The sequence below is a fragment of the Danio rerio genome, chromosome 4, assembly GCF_052040795.2.
Source record: "Danio rerio strain M-AB ecotype USA chromosome 4, GRCz13ab, whole genome shotgun sequence".
Taxonomy (NCBI): Eukaryota; Metazoa; Chordata; class Actinopteri; order Cypriniformes; family Danionidae; genus Danio; species Danio rerio.
Window position 1 is genome coordinate 16,742,145 of NC_141024.2, and position 26,533 is coordinate 16,768,677.

A 26,533-nucleotide genomic window follows, 5' to 3' on the forward strand; every position below is an offset into this window, starting at 1 on the left:
AGTCGGTGCTTTCGAAAACACTATTGGTTGGGTTTAGGGAAAGGCGAGGGTGGTGTTATTAGTCAGTCAGTAGACAGTAAACTGTGGTCTCTGGTGGATTTACGTGACAACAGCAAGTGCGAATGGCACTCACGAGAGAAATTTGAGATCTCAAATGCGTACACAGCGGCCTCTGGTGGATGCGCGAAAACAAAAACTGGAAAAATGTAGCTCCTGAGACGAATTTTGCGATCTCCAGAAATGTATATAGGCGTTTGTTTTCAGAATAAGCCTGGGTTGGTAATATTTACATGTCATATTGTATAATGACATTTGATTAAAGAACTATTTAATTGTTGTCTGTCTATGATTTATGGTAAGTGCACAATACAAAAAGTATTTGTATTTCTCATAGTTGATAAGTGATTATGTTCCCAAAAGTACTGTTTTATTCTTTCTCTCCAAAGTTAGCTCATTTCAAATTTGGATACAGTTTTGCACCCAAAAATATGATGAAGTAGACACACTCACATACACAGTCACATCTCTCTGCTTTGACTGGCAGGCAGCCTCTAAATAATGTGCCCCCTCTGCATGATGGAGAGATTGTGGTGTCATTTCTTCCAGAGTGAGAGAAGAAATTTACCCATCAGGCTGCGCACAGTTTCATACAGGAACACAACACACACGACTCACCCGGCCTAAAAATAGCCGGAAACTTCAGGCGCAACGCACAACCTCCACTCAGCACAGCAGGACTAAAATCAGCCCGGTGGACGAATTCAATCACCACTCTAATGATATGCATGGAAATTCAGTCCGCCAGGCCGACTTTGAATAAACTCCTCTAACAAAACCGTTCCTGACCCAAGAGTCTGCTATTAGCGATTAGCGAAATTGAGAGATCGAAGGAAGCGCCTCAAAGCAAGTAACATCATGACCAGCAGCACTGGCAACGGGTGTGGAAATGACATCACCACTAGTCGATCTGCCACCAGGTATCATGACGATTGTGGTTGAACAAGTGTTTGTGCTTTTGCGTGGCATTGTGCCCGTGTAGACTGTGGCCTATATTGAGACTGGCTTGGTTGAGTGGAGGCCAAGACCACAGCCATCCCACAGTGAAATGGAACTTAACACTAGTATAGTAAAAACAACATTTATATACAAACGGCATCCCAAAGTAGCTGTCTGCCACACCTGCCATTGGTGAGGGACCATTTGGAAATTTATATTACAAAATAAACAAGTGCTAATGGAATTATTTCATGACAGATCAACCATAGTTACTGCCTGACTCTACATACTTCATCCTACTGTACACTATATACACTCCTTATGTAAAAAAGGTAACGATTGAATGATATCTATCTGAAATTAAATATGTAGGCTAATGGATGTCTTCATGGGAGTGTGTACAACGATGATTCCTTACTTCACTAAAGTAAAGGAGTAGAGTATAAGAGAAAGTAAAGAGGCCAAATAGAGGAGGCTCATTCTTTATCCTCGCGCTGCAGATAGTGTGTTTAACTGCTTTCTCGCTAGTGAAGTGTTCAGTTTTTTCACTTACAAAGTCCGCCATGTAAATAGCAAATGCACCATGGAGCGACGCAACTGACTCTTTAAGGGAATTGCAGATGAGACTCTGATTAGTTTAATGCACGTTATACTCAAAACACACCCATAACTTATTAGGAGAATAAGCACAACCCTGTTAGATTACACGCCAGGGTGCAGAGCATATTTTTTGTCCTTAAAATAAAAGTGGATTCGGATATGACCTTAATGCTTTTGCACCATGCGCTTTAGACTTTGTGCCTTGATCATTAAAATAGAGCCCTTAATGCTTTGTTAGAGTCATTATACGGCATGCATGTTTTACGAAGTAAAATTTAAAACTTAAGATCTTTTTTTTTAAATGTAAAATGTATGTAAATTAAGTGAAATTAATCATTTGGATCATAATACATCAAGAAGTTCTCTAAATACACGTTTAACAACTTTGTATTAATATCCATTTGTAAGGTATTGTACTGTACCTTTTGATCACACTGCAAAAATGTGTTTTTAATGTTGGGTTAAATCAAGAAATATTCAATTGGGAAGCAAAATTTATAGGATAAGAAGCCTTGTCCTCTGAGAAATAAATGAAAATTTAGTAAATTAAGAAACTTAGACTAAAAGAAGAACAAATACAACAGTGGGTTAAAAACAAACAAACTAGAAAGTACCTTTCAAACCCCAGTAACACATATTTGTTCTTGTTTTAAGTAAACTCACTTAAATATGTTCATATATTTCTCAGAGCAAAACTTAATTTATCCGTTTTTAATCTTTAGTAAATTAAATTTGATTAAATGCTGTTTAAGTACATTTCAAATGGAAAACAAAAACACTTACTAAGATATGCTCATTTCTGTCATGAACACTCTTGGGATTTAGTTTGGTGATGGATATTTATATGGCAATGTTGATGTATTTGGTCTTGGAGGTATAGATCTGCAACACTGCTGCTGCTGCTTTGATAATTATGGCAGAGCAAGTCCCGAGACCTGCTACGGCCTGTATATACACAGAAATGTCATCTGAGAAAGTAAATTTCTGCTGCTGCAAACATGATATATGTAACCCCCGTAGCAGATCTAACACAGGTGGAGCTGGGGTGGAGGAGGGTCTCAAAAAATGGGCTGCAGCTTAACAGTGTAAGACAATGCGGAGCATTTAAAACTGATGAGGAGCAAGCTCATTGGCTGCCGAAGTGGCAGCAACCAATCTCCTGCGCCATGTAGTTAATGACGGAGGAGCAGATAATATCAGCCTGCGCGCGCATAGGGTTTCGTGGCAGAATTTTCATTTCTTTCCCAGCACATGCAGCAGTTAATCCCATGACTTTATTCATTCATTCAACATTTTAATGGCCTTAAATTGTGTGAATTAAGACTTAAGAGACCCTTCATTACAAAATTAGCCAGTTGCACTATCGTTCAGCAAGTAGACCTTTTGCACATCCAAGAATCGCTCAATCTATGATATTGACGAATCCTAAAGGTGTGAACACAGACAGTGTCTCTCTTCCCTTCCTTCTCATCTCCTCCTCCAATATCCCGTGGGATCAGCCGACCATTTAAAATTGAATTCCACATCATCCCAAGAAGCGTCTTCTGTCCTCGGTGACAGATGCGGATGCTTTATTCTAATTGGCACCAAAGGCTGAATTTACTTAGTGAGCATGATCCGACTGCCGTCTCAGCTAATGATTATAATAGCACGCAGACACTTTGGGACTATAGCTTTCTGAATCTCTCTCCATCCTTCTCTCTCTCCCTCACAAACACATAATCCCACACTCTACCCCCTGTAGGCCAAGCTAACTCTCACATTTATAGCAGAATTGAAATCGTTTAAGCTATGGTCCAGGTTGCTGATATAAGCTCTAACAGCGTAACGGCCTCTATTACCAGCGGGAGAATTTGCAAGACATGACATGCTTTTTTATGTGCTTAAGACGTGACCCACACACATACCCAGTGCATATATATGTAAATGCGTTTGAGTTTGACACCCCGAGCACATAAACATGCCACGTCTTGTAAATATAGTCTCAATTTACTGCATCAAACCGAAATAACTATGTATATATTATGTCATTATATGGCAAATGCGTATGCCCTAATTTTGAATACTAAATGTGAAGATTCTGTCATCGTCACTCACAGTTATGCATGTTAAAATTTATGGACGAGTTATTTATTGCAGAATGATCAAGCTGTCGTTTTTTTTTTATTCGGTAAATGCTCTTTTTTTTGGGGCGGGGGGGGGGGGGGTACTGTTAAGTTGATGGATGACATTGAAAATGTTACAATATATAATAAAATAATTTAAAGCAACACCATTTGCAAGTAAAAAAAGAAAAAACACGATGCATTTCAGCCATTCATTTACACTCCAAGAGCTATTTAGGGGGTGTAAAACTAGGTTTCAATGTGATAAAACTTGTCAAAACATGTATGTCTACTGTTATGATCACCAGTAATCAAGCAGCTGCACATCACTTTTAAACAAACAGTTCACTATTGATTTACAAATCTCCCAGTATATGGACCACAAGTTCCAGTCATGCACAGCTCACACACACCTGTTCCTTATTGCGTTAAATTCACACACTCATGGCTGGGAGCTGCTCATGAACTGATTACATGGACTATACTGCATACACAGCATACACGCACATCTCTTTGCTGAGTCTTTTGTAATGTGAATGGGACGCTGGACAACGGAGGTGAAGATACAAAATGAAGGTTTATTAAGAATAGTCAGGCAAGCAACGGTCAACACAGGGCCAAACAGATATAAACAGGCAAATCCAGAATCGTGGTCATAAAACAGGTGGATGTTCAAAAGGCAGCAAGCAAGCCACATAATACAAACAAACAAAGCAAGGTTTAAACAAGGGAGGCAAGGCAAGGAAAGTAATATACACAATCAGTATAACAAGATGTGTGTGCGAGCTGTTTAAATAGTCCTTGAAATCAGTTCACAAGCAGCTTCAGCTGTGTCTGTATGTGTCATCACTGGAACTCAGAACAGGTGTGTGTGAGCGGTGCATGACTGGAACTTGTAGTTCAAAATGGCGAATTTGTAGTTTCGGTTGCGAAGTGTGTGTTTACCAGCGATCTGCACAGGCTGAATCGCTGGTGATCGTGACATTTACATTGTTAATCTACCCTAATATCCTAAAATGCTTAAAATCAAGAAATGTCTCTAGCGTCTTGTGAGTCTACAGTGAGTTATCTTCAAGTTTATTCATGTTTAGTTGCCATTTGAAAGACAGCAGGACTTTAATATGTAAGTTTAAGCAGATCAAATATTTTACATAGCTTAATGCTTTTGTTAAATACCAATGCTATCTTGCAGCAATTTGTAACTTTTTGATTTAGTGGCTATTCTGTTTGAATTCGTACAATATTATTCATACAATTTAGTATGATTTGCTTATTCCCCAATGACGGCTGGGTTTGGGGGCGGGGTTGGGTGCTACACCTCTTTTTAAAAATCGTACATTTCTGTACACCTGTACTCAGACGAATTCATATGAATTAGTCATTAAACACAAAACATTAAATAGTTACGTTTCCTTTTGAGATCAGGCTCGAAATACATAACTTAAAAAGACATTCTTTTGAATAAGTGGTTTAAATTATCAGCATTTTTTAGCTTGTTCTATCAAATTTCTTGTTGTAATCAAGAATTTATTACTACTTTGATCATAAATATATCAGTTTCTATTTATAAAATGAATTAATAGAATGATTGAATGAAATTATTTAATAGCATTAAAACAGACAATTTCATACAGTACATCACATTCAACTCAATAAAAACTAGCTCTTTTAAAAAGGAAATTGGACCTGTCACTATTACTTCTAATAATGCATTACTGCACATTAACAATATTTACATTTGTCCAACACTTGAATACTGAGTTGCTGTCATAACCCAACTTTGGGTCAAGCACAAACAAACCCAAAAGTTGGGTTAACAAGTCTGCTTTAGTACATTTAATAAAAAAAGAAACTAATTCATTATTGGATTTGTTTGTATTTGACCCACTATTGGGTTACACACAGAATCTTAGTCAGTCTAACAATTCCCAAGCCTACTGTTTTTTTTTTTTTTCAGCATGACAGATGTTATAAAAATGTTAGTATCACTTTATTTTGATGGTCCTTTTAACACATTTTGTTGAATTTAAATTACAAGGCATCTACATGCCAACTAATTCTCATGAGATTATAAGTAGACTGTTAGGTTGGGTTAGTGTAAGTTGACATGTACATACAAAGTCAGTTAACTGTATGTTGAAGGAGCAGTATCAGTAATCAGGCAACAAAATGTGCATCAGGGACCACCTAAATAAAGTGTTACCAAAATGTCAAGTGTAGAAGGACAGCAAGAATGGAAATGAAATGATTACTACCATCCTGAGAGGTAAAAAATATACAGGATCATTTACAGGAGAGAAAATATTTCTAAAATAGTGCATCTGACTAATACATAGACTAATATCATACATTCATATAATATTTGCTGATTATTTCAAGTCATTTCATCAGCACCAGCATCAATAATACTAAAGTCCAATATCAATATGATCAAATAATATCAGAAGAGTTCATCAGCATCAAAGGAAATCCACGACTTTAAGTTGCCGCAGCATAATGGATGTGACATATCATATTATGATGATCATAAACCAGTGGGTGATGCAAGACAGAAGGTCGGGGAGAGCAGTTGTTTATCCTTTTGTGACCTGCTCGCAGCTGAAATTTCTTCATGCTAGTTTCTAAATTGTATTTTTTCTATCAAATGTATTTTTTTATTAAGGAACATGGAGCTTTCTGCCTCGTAACGTTGATTTGAGATGCAGAACGTACTGTTTTGGAGGAGCGTGTTCATGAAATGTGCCACAGGTCTCTGCTTGTGAACTTGCGATAAACAGCATTTATTTTCCATTGGGGAATGATTAAGTCACACAAGCTAAACTTTAATTGAGGTTTGGACCTTTTATGCTGAAGACAGCAGACTGCAGCAGATTAAAGGTTAGGTTATGAACCAGCACCTGTAATCAAATGATTTTTCCATTGTAAAGGAAAAAGATAGAGAGATAAGAGGTACGTTTATGCTGCCATTTTCGACCTGCCTTCCCACATTATTTTACAGCACTGTAATCATTTTATGATTCAAGAGTCTCTCGGGGTGATAACATGTTAAATATGAACTTTCAGTAACACTTTAGTTTAAGTACCGATTCTCACTATTAACAAGTGGTTTATTACCTGCCTATTAGTATAATACAGACTGTTTATTAGTACTGATAAAGTACATATTGTGTTATCCTATTCTACATTCCTACCCAATAGCTAAACCTACATGTAAATAATATTGGGTTCAACGCAATTGATATGTGTTTAGACAACAAGAAGGAATTAAGTTAACTTTAAACTAAAAATAATTAAGTTGTCCTCAAAATCCCCAAGAATTGTGTTGTTTCAGCTTATTTTATATAAGTAATTTAGACAAACAGCTATTTTTTTTTTTGAGTGTAACAACCTTACTAACTATTATAAATTGCATATTGGAAGTTAAAATGTCGCTAAATTAACATTACATGGTTTATTAATAGTGAGACTTAAGGAATATTTTTACTACGCATAAATAAATAAATAAATAATTCAACAAAAAATATATAAATAATAAATAAAAATAAGCAAAAAATGTAAATTAAATTAAAAACATTTCAAACAAACAAATAAAATAAAAAACAAATAAATAAATACATTAATAAATAAGTAAAACAAACAAACAAAAATAATAAATAAACAAATAAATAAAAACTAAATAAATAAAAACAAACAAATAAATTAAGTAAAACAAACTAAATAATAAACAAATAAATAAAAAATATAAAAACAAACTAATAAATAAAACAAACAATAAATAAGCAAATAAAATAAAATAAAGAAAAAACAAATTAAATAAAAAACAAACTAACTAATAAATCAATAAATAAGTAAAACAAACTAACTAAAATAATAAATAAATGAACAAATAAAATTGAATAAAATGAAAAAACACTAATAAATAAAAAATAAAACAAATAAATTAATAAAACAAAAATAAACTAATAAATAAACAAAACAAACAACCAAACAAAAAAAATGAAATAAACTAATAAATAAATAAAACAAACAAACAAAATAATAATAATAATAATAATAATAATAATAAAATAATAATAATAATAATAATATATATATAGGCTCTTACATTCTTTGCGTCCATCCTTTATTCTTTAGGGCACAGAAGGAGAAGAAAAAAGTAATTCAGCCAAAATGTTAGCACTCCTGTCCAATGGACGAATATGAAATATGACTACAAATATGTTAGAACAGATGCTTTACAAAGGACTGAAAGCACTCAGCTCAACAGAAAGGCCTTGAAATCAATCAAAGTGGGCTTGGAAAGGGAAGTTAATTCCATGGTGTGCGAGAGCAGACGCATTAGGATAGAAAAACAGTTTCTTCTATTCGAGTGCTGCTTTGGGGGAATTTTTTTTACCAAGGACAACCTGTGCATTTTGCGGCAGGTTTGATTTATGCTTCAAGAGTCTATACAATCTAGAGAGTCTGTAAAGCCTAAAGTGTTAATGGTAATAAACTGTATGCTATGTGTGAGCAATATAAGTATTAGTTATTCCTAATTGGTTATGCTTTGCAGCGCAATAGCTAAGGATCACAAAAACAATTGAACAGATGTCAGCACAGATGTTTTCACATCATTTTGGAGTAAACACTCTAGCTTTCCGCATACAGTAGAGAATAGCTTTGAGGAAAAACATTTACTTCAACGCCAACGCGGGGAGAACATGCAAACTCCACACAGAAATGCCAACTGGCCTAGCCGGGACTCGAGCCAGCGACCTTCATTTGATATACAAACACACAAATCTATTACATTTTTCCAATAGCAATTTTTGTCGTTGCCCAATCAGTGTTAGCTAATTGTCACCGTGAGAACACACACCACTAACTGCATTCAATAAACCATATGCTCATTTCCAGCTAATAAAAGTGAAAATGCTCTGTAGTTTTAAGTAGACAAGTGTTGTGTGAAGCTTCCGTTCAAAAATAACTGCCCCCCGAGACACATTAAATGGAGTAAATAGAGTGACAACTTGCCCCCGGGCTGCCTTACATCACAAACCTTTTATAAATCCACTTGTGAAGACTTTTTGCACTTTGTTAGCTCATCATACACAAAACGTGCGGAAGCAGCCGCTGCTCTACTTGCGTTAAATGCTGGAGACCGAGAAGAGGAATGGAAATAAAGCGACTCCTGGGAGAGCGGCGAGAAGTGACCTGAACTGGCTCAGATACAGATACCCACTCTAAATGATGATGAGGACATGAAGAAGGAGGGGAAAAACACAGCATGGCCCACTTTCAGAGTGCATTTCATTCAGGATATTAGCGTAACCTGGAACTAAACTAGGTCTGCGAAAACTTGACAAACGCTAGATCCAACTGTTGTAGCATTACGCTCTCCCGGCTGTATGCGTTACAGTAGTGCTTTGCATTATTGATGCGCGTTTGGAGTCATGGTTTATTCAGGAAGCGCTGCATTGACTCATCTGCTCCGCTGAGAGGGGTTTTAACGATTCCTCATAGTGCTGTTTGGGTTACCGAACGCCGATCCAACCCATTGATCGTTAATCCAGCCCAAAAAAACTCAAGGTGTGGACTCCCTCCCATCGTCCCTCCCATTGTCACCTTCCCACACATCAAAATGTCGGACACATCACATGTCACACACACACACATCCAGCACTCCGCCGTAATGAGCTGCTCTAATTTCACAGCAGATGGAAAATGTCTCTTTTCTTGCTCGCTCTCGCCGACTGTGGCCTAGCATCGGGCAGGCCGTATCAAGTGATGGCGAAAGGGTGAAGTGGCTGGTGACTAGCTTAACCACAGTGGAAAAACCGCCTCAGCCCTCATCAATATTTCAGTCGTGCCTACTGAAAACCAATACCGGCCAACATATTCCATCTTGTCATTGGAAGAGCGGATCGAATGCCGTGCCTTGACATGCTAACATTGTCGCCTTACAAACGGTGATGTAAAGCCTGATGTATTATTCATGGTTCCTCCAGAGGAGGAGGCTGAGGGTTGACGAAGAAGAGGCCACGCAACGGAAGAGGTCAAGGAGAAGTGAGCGGAGAGATGATGAAATGAAAGAAGTCATTTTAGACACGTGCTTGCTGTGTCCCCTGTGGGTTAATGGTCTGAGGGATGTGAACCCAAATGCCATGGTAATTAGCGGGCCGGTTAACCGCTCAGTTAGGGCAGCGGTCTGCAGGTCGCCAACGTCATCTTGCTGTTGGGCTGGGAAATGAACAGATCTCCAGTTCCAGCCTCTGACGAACGGCATGGACGCTGTGCTATCAATTATTCAACAGGATTCTGCAATCAAATGATACATACATCAACTGGATAGAGTGCGCAACAGTATATATATCTTCCACCACAGATGTTGTGGTATTTGTGTCATATGTCACTGTGTGCATATATAGGCAAGTCTGCCAATGACATGTCATTTGAGAACGACTTTTACATTTTAATAACGTTTCTGAATTTAAAGGGCACCTATGATGAAAGTCCTCTTTTGGAAGCTGTTTGAACAGAACTGTGTGTAGGTATGGTGTGTCCATAGTCATATTAGAGTGATATAAAAACATTAAGTCTCTTTTTTAAATTCTCTGATGTTAAAATAGGATCCAAACCCCTCCCATTTTGAGGCCCACCGCAACGTGATGTAGGAGTGCAGTTTTCCCGGCCACCAAGTTGATTGACAGCCGCATATTAACACGAATCCGTAATAAAACGTATAATCATATCAACAAGACGGGACGTGCGCAAAGCAACTGGGATTAAAAGATCTGTTCAACGCTCTGTGATTATCAACCATCATCAAATGTGATTAAGAATGAGTTTTACAAGTTTAAAAAGTGCATGTTTGTAATCAATACTGTAAAATCGCTGTAATTCATTCCCACAGCCACATAGTGTTAGTACAATTACAAAAAGATGATTCAATCCCGATTTGTGGACGTTAAATCAGGTTTATTTTGTACATTAATATAACGGATGTCTATACAGCAGTGGATATTAACATGTATCCTGTCACATTTGCCGCGCAAAGTTAAATGCGTGCGATGTCTGTGTGTGAACTTTGTTACGACATTCCGTTTGACTCATTGTTGCAGAAAGGCTTGAATAAACTCCACGACTATTGCATCCAATAATCATTGGGAAAGTTCTTACTGTAGTATTTCTCACTAACGTTACGTAAGATCTTCTTCCTTTGTGTCTGTCACTGTGCTGTTTATCTGATGCAGCCGGAGATTGAGGCACATTCTGACAGGCACGTGGCAACGGTGGGCAGGGAGAACCAGCATTAAAGGCACACAAAACAAAAACAGCTACATTGTGTTTAGAGTAGAAAATCCAAATATTCTGGAAGTATAATAACTAATCTTATGGGTGTTTTAAGATGAAAGGTTACAGACACAATTTGGAGACACAAAAGACTTATCTTAAATCTTGAAAAAGGTGTAAAATAGGTGCTCTTTAAACTGAGGTAGATGACATAATCTAGATGTTTCAATTCAGTTTGAAACTAAATACATTCATATATACAGTATTTTTTTTAAATATTTCTTAAATGATGTTTAACAGAGCAAGAAAATGTTCACAGTATGTCCGATAATATTTTTTTCCTTCTGAAAAAAGTTGTTTGTTTTATATCAGCTTGAATAAAAGCAGTTTTAATTTTTTTTAAAAACGTTTTAAGGTCAAAATTATTAGCCCCCATAACCTGTATACATTTTATTCTATTGTCTGCAGAACAAACCACTGTTATACAATAACTTGCCTAATTACTTAATTAATTAATTTTGCCTAGTTAACCTAATTTTCCTAGTTAAGCCTTTAAATGTCTTAAAAAAATATCTAGTCAAATATTATTTGCTGGCGTCATGGCAAAGATAAAATTAATCAGTTATTAGAAATGAGATATTAAAACTGTGTTTAGAAATGTGTTTAAAAAATCTGCTCTCCGTTAAACAGAAATTGGGGGGAAAAAAAACAAAACGGGGCTAATAATTCAGTGGGCCTTTTAATTCTGACATCAACTGTACATAAAAAAAAATATATTTCCTCTCTGCACTTCTCTTATTATCTAATAAATTATCCAATAAACATATTTGCCTCTCTTGTAAATTGCTTCAATAATTAAATGCCAATGTAGATTAAAATAAAAACAGTAATGAAAGCTAAATAAACTGTTGTTGGCTTTTTTCTTTTAGTTTGTCTTATCTTTTTATGCTACATATGGGACATTTCTAGAAATAAATTAGTATTACTAATCAGTGTTCAAAATATAAATTCTGACCCACATATTCATAACAAAAAAAATGTATGTAACTTCACTATACCGTTAAAAAGTTTGGGGTCAGTAGGATTTTTAAATGTTTTAAAATAAGCTTCTCCTGCTCACCAAGGCTGTATTTATTTAATCAAAAATACAGTACAAATTGTACAATTGTGAAACGTTATTGCACTATAAAATAAATGTTCAAAGGTAGTTTATAATTTAATTTACTCATTTATTCCAGTGATTAATTTTCAGCTTCATTAGTCCCGTCTTCAGTGTCATATGATCCTTCATAAATCACTGTAATATTAATTATTATTATTATTATTATTAATAATAATGTAATAGTAATAAAAGCAATAATGACTAGAGTATTTATTTCACTTTAAACTACAAACAATAAGTAATAAATATTTAATAAATAAGTATTTAACTTTTTTTTTTTTTTACATTTAATAAATGTGGCCTTGATAAACAGAATTTTATTTTAAAAAAGCAACATGAAAAAAAATAAAAATAAAAAATGAACCCAAATTTTTGACCGGTAGTGTATATTTAATAATAATGGCTGATAAATTATTCGTTACCAAAAATGTGCAACACTGAATCATTTTAAAGAATTTGCATTCAATTTATATTTATTCAAACACAATTATGCACACTATTTAATAACCATCAGCTACATGACATGGTTATTTTATATTTTGCTAAGCAAAGAATCATTTTGCTTCATGTGAAAACTATTTCTAATCTCAACCATAAAGCTGTACATTAAAAGCATTTCCTGATGAATAAAGGCCTACAACGTTACTGAATATTGTAAACAAACTTCTTTTCTAAATTTAATTTCCTCTCATCTTCCAACTTAAAAGATTCCCTCAAAGACTATTTTATAACTTAGTCATAGACAGTGTGACGCACAAGGGGGATTTTCAGCCCCCTTTTTCATCTATAACAGATAAAGGGAATAAAAAAACAGAAAAAAAGCTCATGAATAAGAGAGGAAATGAGTGTATTTCTAGAACAGCAGACCGTTTCACCACACCCCTCTCTCTTCACCAGATGGTACAATCTACCAGCACTCAGATCAGCAGAATAACCCTTAGTCACAGTTGTCCAGATAATGACCTAAGCCCGACCCTCCCCATGCCTCAAACAGCTATTATTTACTGGCTTATCTTTGCTTTCTTTCCCATGAGGGCAAAGGGGCAGGTGGGCAGACTGGTGGCACAGAGGGACCGCTTTACTGTAAACTCCCTCCACTCATCACGGGCTGATTGTTCTGGCTTCCCCTTTTCCTCCCATGAGACATGAGTGTATGGTTAGAACAGATTTAGCCAAAGCTCGTACATGTGTTTGCATGCCAGTGCCGACTGTTGAACCAACACATGCACACAGCCATGTTGGAAAACAACTAAATAACCTCTAAAGAAAACTCACGAAGATGAGCTTCAATATCAGCGTCTCATTTCCCCGAACAAGACCTGTTTATTATCCGGGCTAAATCCTCAGTTGATCTCGATTTTATGAGCCCTCGTCCACTTTCGCAGCGGCTCTTACAGCTCTAATGGATGTTTGGCCCTCATAATGACTCCCATTTCATAAATATCATGTGCTCCTGCCGCAGATGTGGAGCCGCTCCAGACAGACAGCACCTTCTGTGTGTGTGTATGCTTACATTAGTAAACATCATGCGTGTCTGTGTGTGTGTGTGTGTGTGTTGACTTGAGTTATTGATGGGGAGAGTGACTGGAGTGTAAACAGGTTTGTAGATGTAATCATATTATATCTCTGTTTTTCCTTCCACTTTTACACTCTCGGTTCCTTTTCTTTCAGACAGACAAACCGCAAAGCGTGGAAAGCAGAAGGAAATTTCACCTGAAAATGACTCGTACTGTTCCAAACCAACTTTCCTTCTTGCATAAAACACAAAAGTAGAAGTTTAAAAGAATGTTTGAGCTGTCCATGAAAGTAAATAGTGACTATAAATAGGCTGTAAAGCTCCAAAATGATAAAAAAAACACCATTAAAGTATCAAACGACAGTGTGAAACACAAAAGTAGATGTTTAGAAGAATGTTTAAGCTGTCCATAAAAGGAAATAGTAACTATAAACAGGCTGTAAAACTCCAAAATGATTAAAAAAAAAACACTTCAAGTATCAAACGACAGTGTGAAACACAATAGATGTTTAGAAGAATGTTTAAGTCGTCCATGAAAGTAAATAGTACCTATGCATAGGCTGTTAAGCTCCAAAATTATAAAAACACCACTGAAGTATTAAACAACAGTGTGAAACACAAAAGTAGATGTTTAGAAGAATGTTCGAGCTGATCATGAAAGTGAATAGTAACTATAATTGGGCTGCAAAGCTACAAAATCATGAAAACACGATTAAAGTATCCAACAACAGTGTGAAACACAAATGTAGATGTTTAGAAGAATGTTTTAGCTGTCCATAAAAGGAAATAGTAACTATAAACAGGCTGTAAAACTCCAAAATGATTAAAAAAAAAAACACCAATAAAGTATCAAACGACAGTGTGAAAAACAAAAGTAGATGTTTACAAGAATGTTTAAGCTGTCCATGGAAGTGAATAGTAACTATAAATGGGCTGTAAAGCTCCAAAATGATAAAAAAAAAACACTTCAAGTATCAAACGACAGTGTGAAACACAATAGATGTTTACAAGAATGTTTAAGCCGTCCATGAAAGTGAATAGTAACTATGCATAGGCTGTTAAGCTCCAAAATTATAAAAACACCACTGAAGTATTAAACAACAGTGTGAAACACAAAAGTAGATGTTTAGAAGAATGTTCGAGCTGATCATGAAAGTGAATAGTAACTATAATTGGGCTGCAAAGCTACAAAATCATGAAAACACGATTAAAGTATCCAACAACAGTGTGAAACACAAATGTAGATGTTTAGACGAATGTTTAAGCTGACCACGAAAGTGAATAGTAACTATAAATAGACTGTAAAGCTCAAAATACTAACACTATTAAAGTATCAAATGACAGTTTGAAACACAAAAGTAGATGTTTAGAAGAATGTTCGAGCTGATCCTGAAAGTGAATAGTAACTATAATTGGGCTGTAAAGCTCCAAAATGATGAAAACACAATTAAAGTATCCAACAACAGTGTAAAACACAAAAGTAGATGTTTAGACGAATGTTTAAGCTGACCACGAAAGTGAATAGTAATTATTAATAGGCTGTAAAGCTCCAAAATTCTAACTACATTAAAGTATCAAAAGACAGTGTGAAACACAAAAATAGATGTTTAAAAGAATGTTTAAGATGACCACAAAAGTGAATGGTAACAATAAATAGGCTGTGAAGTTCCAAAATACTAACACCATTAAAGTATCAAACGACAGTGTGAAACACAAAAGATGTTTAGAATAATGCTTACGCTGACCACGAAAGTGAATAGTGACTATAAATAAGCTGTAAAGCTCCAAAATTCTAACACCCTTAAAGTATCAAATGACAGTGTGAAACAAAAAGTAGATGTTTAGAAGAATGTTTAAGCTGTCCATAAAAGTGAATAGTAACTATAAACAGGCTGTAAAGCTCCAAAATTCTAACAGCCTTAAAGTATCAAATGACAGTGTGAAAACAAAAAGTAGATGTTTAGAAGAATGTTTAAGCGGTCCATAAAAGTGAATAGTAACTATAAATAGGCTGTAAAGCTCCAAAATGATAAAAATACCATTAAAGTATCAAACAACAGTGTAAAACACAAAAGTAGATGTTTAGTAAAATGTTCAGTATGCTTGTTAAAGAGCTGGTTACAAAAACAAACCAATACACACTGTTTAATTACCAACAAGTCGTTCCAAATTTGTATGGATCTTTGTTATTTTGGAAAAAAAAAAAAGGTATTTTGGAAGAAAGCTAAAAACCGGTAACTATTAAGCATGAGAACAACTATTAAAGTCAATGGTTAGAGGTTTCAACATTTTTCAACATATCTTCTTTTTGTTCAACAGAAGAAAGAAATCCATAAATGTTTTTAAACAAGTAAAGAATGAGTAAATAATGAAACAGAACATTAGATATTTAGTAGTGCTCATGCTCATGTTGATCATATATATATATATATATATATATATATATATATATATATATATATATATATATATATATATATATATATAAGGAAATGGTGATCATAAAAAGGCTGTAAAGCTAAAAACAAAAGCTGCTTTGTTGACTGATGTAGTGACTGATGTAAGAAGTAAATCATTCTGACATGAGGGTGAGTAAATGATGACAGTATTTCTTTTTCTATAGCCTGAACTGTCCCTTTAATCATCACTAGGCATACACAGAGATGCACTAGAGATCCTTGTTATATTGCATTAAATAGAGCCTCTAGATCAGGGATGTCCAAAATCTGTCCTGGAGGGTCAGTGTCCTGCTAAATTTAGCTCCAACCTGCTTAAACACACGTGTCAGAAAATGTCTAGTATATCTAGTAAGAGCTTCATTAGCTGGTTCAGGTGTGTTTGATTAGGGTTAGAGCTAAACTCTCCATGACACCGGCCCTCCAGAACCGAGTTTAGACATCCTGCTCTAGCTGATCAAAAATACTATACTTTCTCTTATCTGGTCCAAAGTCACAAGGGACAACTACATACACAAACAGGTAGCGAGTCACAAGATAGAAGTTTCCATAAGCTCAAAGGGTGAATCACACAATGACTGTGTGACAAAAGTCACAAGGTCAAAGCTAAAGTTCATCTGGGAGTGAATCACAGACAAATAATTCCACTGGGAAGGGAAAATCCACACTGGAAAACTCTGTTTCCATTTCTTGATCCTAATATGGACAAAGCATTAATATTCCCACAGACGCAAAGAGTATTTGGATGTCATTATGAGAACATTTATTAACCAAAATGTTTATATAAATAATATAAACATTACGTATACATGCAGTCAACTAAACCAAATATTCAGAAAACAGATATAATTTATAGACATAAAATAGGACATTGTAGTTCATTAATCTAAGTGAAAATAGCTAAATAAAGTAAGATGTGACACATTATACCATCACATACATATAGTGAACTAAAACTGACATGTCATGAAGTAAAGAAGCTGCAGCGATGAAAATATTACAGTTGAATATTTTTGGTTGATTGTAATCCATATATGCTGTATATACTGTCCCTTTCTACCAACATTATCTGACAACTGAGATCTTTACATATTTTATAACTATTTCTAAACTATAGCAAACAAACTGTTATAATGCGTGTCTGTATCATTTTTGGTTTGGTACAGAAAAAAAGTTAAGAGAACACAAATTATTGATTGCCTGACTTTATTAGTGGTTTTATTTTGGTTTTATTCACAAAAGAACTGAACAATTTTTAGTCGGAATAACAAATTTTTCATTTGTTGTAACTAATAATCAGGGTTAGTTCAGCAAATATTGATTTGTTACCTGTTCTGAAGTTAAACCTTCTGAAAACATTTACATATAAACACAGCAAATGGCCATAAAAGAGCTGTAAAAGCTCCAACAATAATACAAATCACCATTAATGTCCCAAATGACTGCATAATACACAAAAGTAGATCTTTAGCAGAATGTCCATGCTGCTCATTAATATATAATGAAAGCAAATACTGATCATAGAAGATGATTCTAAAAATGTAATTTGTGTTGCGTTGTCTAAAACTGTATGAACGTCCGAAAACACATTATTTTAAGACAGTTTCATAGCAGTTCGGGACCAGAGGTGGGTAGAGTATCCAAAATCTATACTCAAGTAAAGGTACAAGTACTTGCGGAAATTTTTACTCAAGTAAAAGTAACAATCTTAAAAGTTACTCGAGTAAAAGTAAAAGTATTTCATAAAAAAAATCATTAGTTTACAAACAAACTCAAAAAGTAAAAAAAAGAAAGACACAGGTCTCAAACTCAATTCCTGGAGGGCCGCAGCTCTGCACAGTTTTGCTCCAACTCTAATCAAACACAGTTGATCTAACGCAATCTCAAGGCAATTTGTAACTTTTTGATTTAGTGGCTAATTTGTATGAATTCGTACGATCTAATTCATACAATTTAGTACGATTTGCTCATCACCCAATGACGGTTGAGGTTAGGGGTGGGGTTGGGTGCCATGCCTCCTTTTTACAATCATACTAATCGACTGAACTCGTACGAATTCGTACAAAATAGCCACTAAACAGACAAAACGTAAAATACTTACGTTTCCTCGTGAGATAAGTCTGGCTGCTCTAACTAATCAAGGTGTTCTAGACGACTAGAGACTATTAAGCATGCGTGAGTTGGAAGTGGTTGGAGCAAAAATCTGCAGAGCTGCGGCCCTCCAGGAATCGAGTTTTGAGACGCGTGGTTTGAAATGATGTCATTTTGATTTAGTTTGAATTATACCGCAGCCTTTATTGACTTAGTACAAATTAATAAATTAGCTACTATCTCATTTAGTACAATTTGCTCATCCACCAATGAGGGGTAGGTAGGGTGGGGTAGGGGTGGGGTTTTTTGAAAATCACGTTTTCATACAAATTAAATTGTATGTACTCGTACGAATTAGCCTGACAATATGTGCAATACTCATGTAAAATAGTTACGTGCAATAGTTACGTTACCATGCGGAAGAGACTAGTTATTTTGTGGTGAAAAAGAAAACTGTTCTACATTGGAAGAAATGTCATCAGTACTACATCTTACTCAAACTCTAAACTATAAAACGTAAATCCTTTCTTTTTCCGTGTGGAATTACCGTGCATCATGCATGAATTCCTCGAAGTTGACCTTAGATTTCTCATGTTAACTACAGGAACCTGATGTGCACATGCAGCAAAAACAAAGAATGCCTGGTGTCAAGTGCTCCAAGTGGCCTGAGAAGGGAACGAGAGGGACAGACGGGCAGCTGTTGGGAGTTGCCCACTTCTGATGCGGAGCTCCAGGTGGTGCGAAAGACAGCTGTGGAAACATTGAGGGAAATCCCACTGGCTTTTAGGGAGATTTCCCTCCAAACTCTTCTCAAAGACAAACACTGCGCTGCTGGACTCGTTACGAAATGAGTGTTCCGCATGAGTCACATGAAGAGCCGGGCATGTGTCAGAATGGAGAGCTGACCTTTACAAGAGTGTGAGCTAATTAACAACAACTGTCAGAGACAATGATGGATGAAGAGCAACATTTCTGTCGCTAAATAACGTGAGGAATTCGGGTTATGCTGAGGTAAGCAGTTCCCTTGCATGGCGGCGACCCTGACAAACCAGATTCTTGGTGGAGAATGTAATATAAACACACACGTGCAGACAGTTTTGAAATTCAGAGCTTGGCCATGCGAGATACAACAAGCTCGATAAGGAGATAAGAGTGGAATGGTGGAAAATTTTCGACCACTTTAAAAGGACAATAGATTAAAGAGGTCATTCGGTTGGAGAAATGTCAATGTACACATTATTTATACATCAGCAGATATAATTAATTTTTAAATAAACAAATAAATAAATATGTAAGATTGTAAATGATGAAACTGCCCCCAATATGTCAATGATAAATCATAATTAGAAACTGTAAAAAAAAGTTGCTTTATTTGTTCATTTATCCATCACTTATCTGTCTTTATTTATATATAAAATGTCATAAAGATTTTTTTTCATCACGTGTTTCTTTTTTTATACCACAAAAAACATGCACTGTGCTAGGGTTGCACAATATATCATTTTTAGCATTGATATTGCAATGTGCACGTCCGCAATATTCACATCGCAAAGATATGCAATGTCCAGTCTGAATTATAGTTCACCAGAAGCTCCAGAAGTGTTTTTAATCACTGTATTTATATGGAATTTATACAAATTATGCAAAAAAAAAAAAAATGCTTTTTTTCATTTCAAAGCGAAAATAACATTATATAACTTACCCCACTCGCAGATATGTTTGCTTGTTTTAAGGAAAAAAATCTAAATTTTTGCTCCATTTCATCTGAATTTTAAAATAATACAATATTTTATTGCACTGCGTTTATTAGATTTCTATAATTGACTACTGTTAGACTCACCAGAAAACCGCCATATAGAGCTATTCAACTTGTCTTGTGATTTATATTTATTGCAGAAAAAATAAAATATTGTAATATCAGATTTTTCCAATAACTAGCAGCACTACAATGTGGAAACATTTTAATGATTATTTTCATAAGATGATATGATGATCATAACAAATATGAGTGTCCAAGAAAAATCAATAAATCAATCAATCAATCAATCAATCAATCAATCAATCAATCAATCAATCAATCAATCAAATCAAATCAAGCAAGAAAGCAATATTTTTTAAATAATATATTTTTAAATAGTTTAAGGATTACTATAAAACCTGTCAAACTAACCTAAAGAAAAGCTCTAATTTAGTGATAATGCTTAAAACATTTAAATGAAAATGTTATTTTTAACTATTATCATGCGTAATAATAATAAAAAAGCTTTCGAATATACTTAAAGATATATTCTTATTAATCACATTTTAACTAATAAACTTCTTGGAGTATCACTAAACAAAAAAATAGTGTGTGCATAATGAAACGAATATACAAATTTGTAATAAATATCACTTATCACATTTTAATATCAGAACAGCAGTGTAACACAGACATTATTAATGTAATGTAATGTGTATTTATGTAGCGCATTTATTGTTTATGGCCATACAACCAAAGAGCTTCGCTATCATGAGGGGGGTCTCCCCACGCCACCACCAGTATGCAGCATCCACTTGGATGATGCGAAGGCAGCCACAGATCAACGGCGCTAGTGCGTTCATCACACACCAGCTATTAAAATGGAGAGATAGTGATAGAGCCAATTCGGTGGATGGGGATGATTGGGAGGCCATGATGGGTAAGGGACAATGGAGGGTATTTGGCCAGGACACCGAGGTTACACCCTTACTCTTTACAAGAAGTGTCATGGGATTTTTAATGACCACAAAGAGCCTCATCCGAAACTCACTGAAAGTATAGTGTCTCCTTTACTATACTGGGGTATTAGGATTCACAGAGACCGCAGGTTAAGCTCCCCCTGCTGGCTTCACTAACACCACTTCCAACAGCAACCTTGTTTTCCCATGTGATCTCCCATCCAGGTACCGACCAGGCTCAGCCCTGCTTAGCTTCAGTGAGAAACCGGTATTGGTGTGCAGGGTGATATGGCTTTGGCATTAGCTGAGACAAAAGTGAAAAAAACAAGTGCGAACAAACAGATTATCAGTGTGTATCATAAACACACACAAACAGTTGTGGTTCTGAGCATGGACATGTGCTAGACGAGCTCCACAGGGAAGAACCGGGAGAACCCTCAGCTGGAAATGTCAACTCTTGATCCAAAATCTCTTTCCAAGACTGCTGTGGTTGTACTTGAAGATATTAAAAGAACTCATCCGGCTCGTAAACCAGACCTGAGTCACATTTCAGAGTTGTGTAAGGCTTTCACCTTTTAGGGGATCCCCTTTACTAGCAGTAACATGAAACGTCACTTTTCTAGAGTCCTGGGAATTACAGACGTACACAGACATTCCCGTTTGGATCTCTTCAAAATAAAATATCAAACGTGTGGTTATGACATATGGAAAACTTTATCAGGGTCCGACCTCTTCCCATTTCAAATGAGAAACTCAATCTCAGCAGCACTTTATGACAATTAATTTTAGTAGACAAACACTAAGACTAAAACTTTTGATCTAAAACATTTTCGATAACTGAAATAAAAAATAAAAATGAACAATAAAAGAATTATAAAAATAAAGATTAGAAAAAAGTAATAAATTTTTTTCATTCATTCATTTTCTTTTCAGCTAAGTCCCTTTATTAATCTGGGGTCGCCTCAGCGGAATGAATTTTTATGCAGCGGATGCCCTTCCAGCCGCAACCCATCTCTGGGGAAACATCCACACACACTTATTCACTCTCATACACTACGGACAATTTTAGCTTACCCAATTCACCTGTACCGCATGTCTTTGAACTGTGGGGAAACCGGAGCACCAGGAGGAAACCCACGTGAATATAGGGAGAACATGTAAACTCCACACAGAAACGCCAACTGACCCAGCCGAGGCTCAAACCAGCAACCTTATACTGTGAGGCGACAGCATTAACTACTGCGCCACTGCGTCGCCATACAATTATTTTTAATCAAAATGTTTTTAGAATTAATAACCACTTATTCTTAAGCACTTAATCTGACCAGTGGCTGTTTATTACGGTCCTCAACCTCTGATGAATTACTAAATTTCGAATTACTAAAACGAAATAAATAAAAACTAAATAGAGCTGCGTTTACAAAACTAAAACTAAACTATCAAATCCAATAATGAAAGAAACAAAAACTAAACTAAAATTTAAAGACCTACCCCCTGCTGACAAAGTCCATAATTTGCTATTGGTGTAGAGTTTGTCACTATTTTCTCATTTGTCTCGTTTTGACTGCTATGCATCATAAATTGTGGAAATAACCCATCAAAGGTTTCAAGACCACACAGAATATGACGTAAGTCACCTTTCGCTATTGACCTACTGTTGTTAAACAGGAAAAAAAAAACATTTTACAAGTAACTTTTGTTCTGAATCTTAGACCTTATTCTTGAAAGAAAAATTTACCAATGAAATGGTCCGAAGCACCGAAGAGAGGCTAGAAAAAATCGTGAAGCTCTACATTATTATTTATATTATTATTATTATTATTATCATTATTATTATTATGTTTTAATCGCTTTTCATTCAATGAGCCAAACTCTGACTGGGGAAAGTTGAATGTGCTGGCCAGTTTGTTATTTATTTAATAAGTAATAACAGGCAACATTTTTTTTCTAATGATATCTGATGTAAAAATAAGTGTTTTTTTCCCCCATATTCTTTATTACAAGTCTTTAGGAAACGTTTTGATACACAAAAAAGTTATGACCACCATCCAACAAGCTAACCCAGCTAAAATAGTGCTTAAAATGGCTAAAACGAAATAAATAGAAAAGAAAAGAACTGTGTTTACAAAGTAAAAACTATACTAACAAAACCTTTAATGAAAGAAACTAAAACTAAACAAAAATTTACAGCACATTTAAAATGAGCACTAAAACAAACACTAATCCAAAAATGCTAAACTATAATAACCTACAAGCAAATCTTTTACAAAATCATTGTATTCACTACAGTCTCTGCACTTGTACTGCATCCCAGACACCATTATTTTAACCATTTCTAAAAGATGAATCACTGTCTGAGCATCTAAGATTAGGCATGGATATAAACACTACATTCATGATTTTCAACAGCATCACAGCACACTGTTAGAGTATATTAGTCTCATTTGTTGTTTACTTCTGGCATCTGATAGAGCGCTTAGACCCAGAAACTGTGACGTGTGACGTCAGACTCAACAAGCAGATAAAAGGGTCTTTTTCTCCCTCTCTTCTTATCAGAGTCCAGTTTTGGTGTCTCTAAGGACTGAAAGGTTCAGTCTGACAGGCTTTTATTAACAGTTCCTCCAGTCTTAGAAACCCCACAGTGATCAGAGCGCTGTTATAAATGGAGCCCAGCTAAGGCCAACTGAGCGACCTTCCTTTTTTTTAAAAGAAAGAATACTTACATTCACACATTCACTCATTCAACGGGAGGGAAAAGGGATATAGAAATAGAGATTTGAAATGACTGAAGACATAAAAATGCACTAGCCTGACCTTTTGAGCGACATCGCTAGTGCATTGTGGGCCACTGGAGGAAGCACAGCTTAGGCAGGCAGATAAGGTGCTAATGTTGCACAAGACAAAAGAATGGATGTTATGAAACGCTCCAACAAATAAGAGCGCCGATGACAAAGAAAAAGAAAAATATGGAGTCAATTGTTTGAATGCCAGCTTGGAGACCTTTTCCGATCCCATCTCCAGCTCTCTGACACTTCATGTCCTGTCAGTTCCGACTGTCGTCATAAAGACAAAAATAGGATATATAGAACCTGAGGACTGACTTGCAGTCAACAGATTGTTCAGTGCTTAAATGGGAAAAGCTGCAGTTTTTTCGGTGATGTTTGAAACTTCAATCTGAGAAAAGGCAAACATTCTAGGTCGTTTATAGGTTATTGTGGTGAAAATGTTTCTAACGTGGTGCACAGATGGCCAAACAATGAAACGTCGACCAGTTGTGTCGTCCACAGCTGCCAAAAGAGAACAGAAACTATTGAGCATTGTTCACAACGACTGCAGGTCCACAGTTCAACCAATCACCAGCGGGTACAACAATGGTGACCAGTTCAGCCTTCTGTACAGCTGATGGTCCAGATGGGTCGCCATGCCAACTAAAATACATCATCACGATCACAAAATGTATGGGAACTTGAGGACCTACTGCTGACATTATGGTCCTATATACAACAGGGGACACACCGCCAGCATCATTCCTTGCTATGTGGGTCCAGTTAGTTTGTGTTTATTATGTAATGGTGCATAATGCTATCCCAGATAGCATACAAATGTGGGCCACTTTAGGCAGTTATGCGGCACTGGTGGTCTTCCTTCGGCCCAGACAAAATGAGCCCAGACAAAGTGAGCCTGAATTGGCCCAAAGATTCCAATTCATACATCGGCCATTTGAGGCAAATATTTGGCACTTATGGCAAAATGTAATCTGAATGTGAGCCTAATGTGGTCCATGTGGAAAATGGGCCATATTAGGCCCAAATGATGGAGGACAAATGTGGGCCACAGTTAGCAAAAATGTGGCATAGTCATTAAAGTGTAATCTGGGTCTCAACCCAAAGTGGTCCACATGTGTAGGTGCAAATGTGGCCCAGTTTTTCTTAAGACATATGTGGGCCACTTTTGGCAAATATTCAGCACAGTAAGCTCTGACTAAAGCGGCTGTGAGCCTAAAGTGGCCCTGAAAAAAATATGGCAAATGTGGCCCAGTTAATTTAAAACATATGTGGGCCACTTTTGGCAAATATTCGGCTCAGTAAACTCTGGCTAACGTGGCTGTGAGCCTATAGTGGCCCAGAGAAAATATGGCAAATGTGGCCCAGTTATTTTAAAACATATGTGGGCCACTTTTGGTAAATATTCGGCAAAGTAAACTCTGGCTAATGTGTCTCTTAGCCTAAAGTGGGCAAGAGAAAATATGGCAAATAGGGCCCAGTTATTTTAACACATATGTGGGCCACTTTTGGCAAACATTCGGCACAGCATACTCTGGCTAACGTTGCCCAGAGAAGATATGGAAAATATGGTCCAGTTATCATAAAAAATATGTGGACCACTTTTGGCAAATATTTGACAGTAAGCTCTGGCTAATGCGGCCGTGAGCCTAAAGTGGCCTAGAGAAAATATGGCAAATGTAGCCCTGTTATTTTAAAACATATGTGGGCCACTTTTGGTAAATATTCGGCAAAGTAAACTCTGGCTAATGTGTCTCTTAGCCTAAAGTGGGCAAGAGAAAATATGGCAAATAGGGCCCAGTTATTTTAACACATATGTGGGCCACTTTTGGCAAACATTCGGCACAGCATACTCTGGCTAACGTTGCCCAGAGAAGATATGGAAAATATGGTCCAGTTATCATAAAAAATATGTGGACCACTTTTGGCAAATATTTGACAGTAAGCTCTGGCTAATGCGGCCGTGAGCCTAAAGTGGCCTAGAGAAAATATGGCAAATGTAGCCCTGTTATTTTAAAACATATGTGGGCCACTTTTGGTAAATATTCGGCAAAGTAAACTCTGGCTAATGTGGCTCTTAGCCTAAAGTGGGCAAGAGAAAATATGGCAAATAGGGCCCAGTTATTTTAAAACATATGTGGGCCACTTTTGGCAAACATTCGGCACAGTAAACTCTGGCTAACGTGGCCCAGAGAAGATATGGAAAATATGGTCCAGTTATCATAAAAAATATGTGGACCACTTTTGGCAAATATTTGACAGTAAGCTCTGGCTAATGCGGCCGTGAGCCTAAAGTGGCCTAAAGAAAATATGGCAAATGTGGCCCAGTTATTTTAAAACGTATGTGGGCCACTTTTGGTAAATATTCGGCAAAGTAAACTCTGGCTAATGTGGCTCTTAGCCTAAAGTGGCCAAGAGAAAATATGGCAAATAGGGCCCAGTTATTTTAAAACATATGTGGGCCACTTTTGGCAAACATTCGGCACAGTAAACTCTGGCTAACGTGGCCCAGAGAAGATATGGAAAATATGGCCCAGTTATCATAAAACATATGTGGACCACTTTTGGCAAATATTTGACACAGTAAGCTCTGGCTACTGCGGTCGTGAGCCTAAAGTGGCCAAGAGAAAATATGGCAAATGTGGCCCTGTTATTTTAAAACATATGTGGGCCACTTTTGGTGAATATTCATTGCAGTAAACTCTGGCTAATGTGGCTCTTAGCCCAAAGTGGCCCAGAGAAGATATGGAACATAGGGCCCAGTTATTTTAAAACATATGTGGGCCACTTTTGGCAAACATTCGGCACAGTAAACTCTGGCTAACGTGGCCCAGAGAAGATATGGAAAATAT

The 26,533-nt window shown here is 36.2% G+C and overlaps 2 protein-coding genes across 5 annotated transcripts in view; one reads left to right on the forward strand and one right to left on the reverse strand.

Moving 5' to 3' along the window:
• atp2b1a (ATPase plasma membrane Ca2+ transporting 1a) overlaps positions 1-26,533 on the reverse strand; it is a 239,378-nt gene that overhangs the window by 116,194 nt on the left and 96,651 nt on the right. The window lies entirely within an intron of this gene.
• On the forward strand, positions 648-19,641 carry LOC147844687 (uncharacterized). The gene is made up of 2 exons (XM_087248150.1): positions 648-977; positions 18,806-19,641. Exons 1-2 carry the CDS (start codon positions 916-918, stop codon positions 19,050-19,052), a joined length of 309 nt encoding a protein of 102 aa, XP_087104276.1. The 5' UTR covers positions 648-915; the 3' UTR covers positions 19,053-19,641.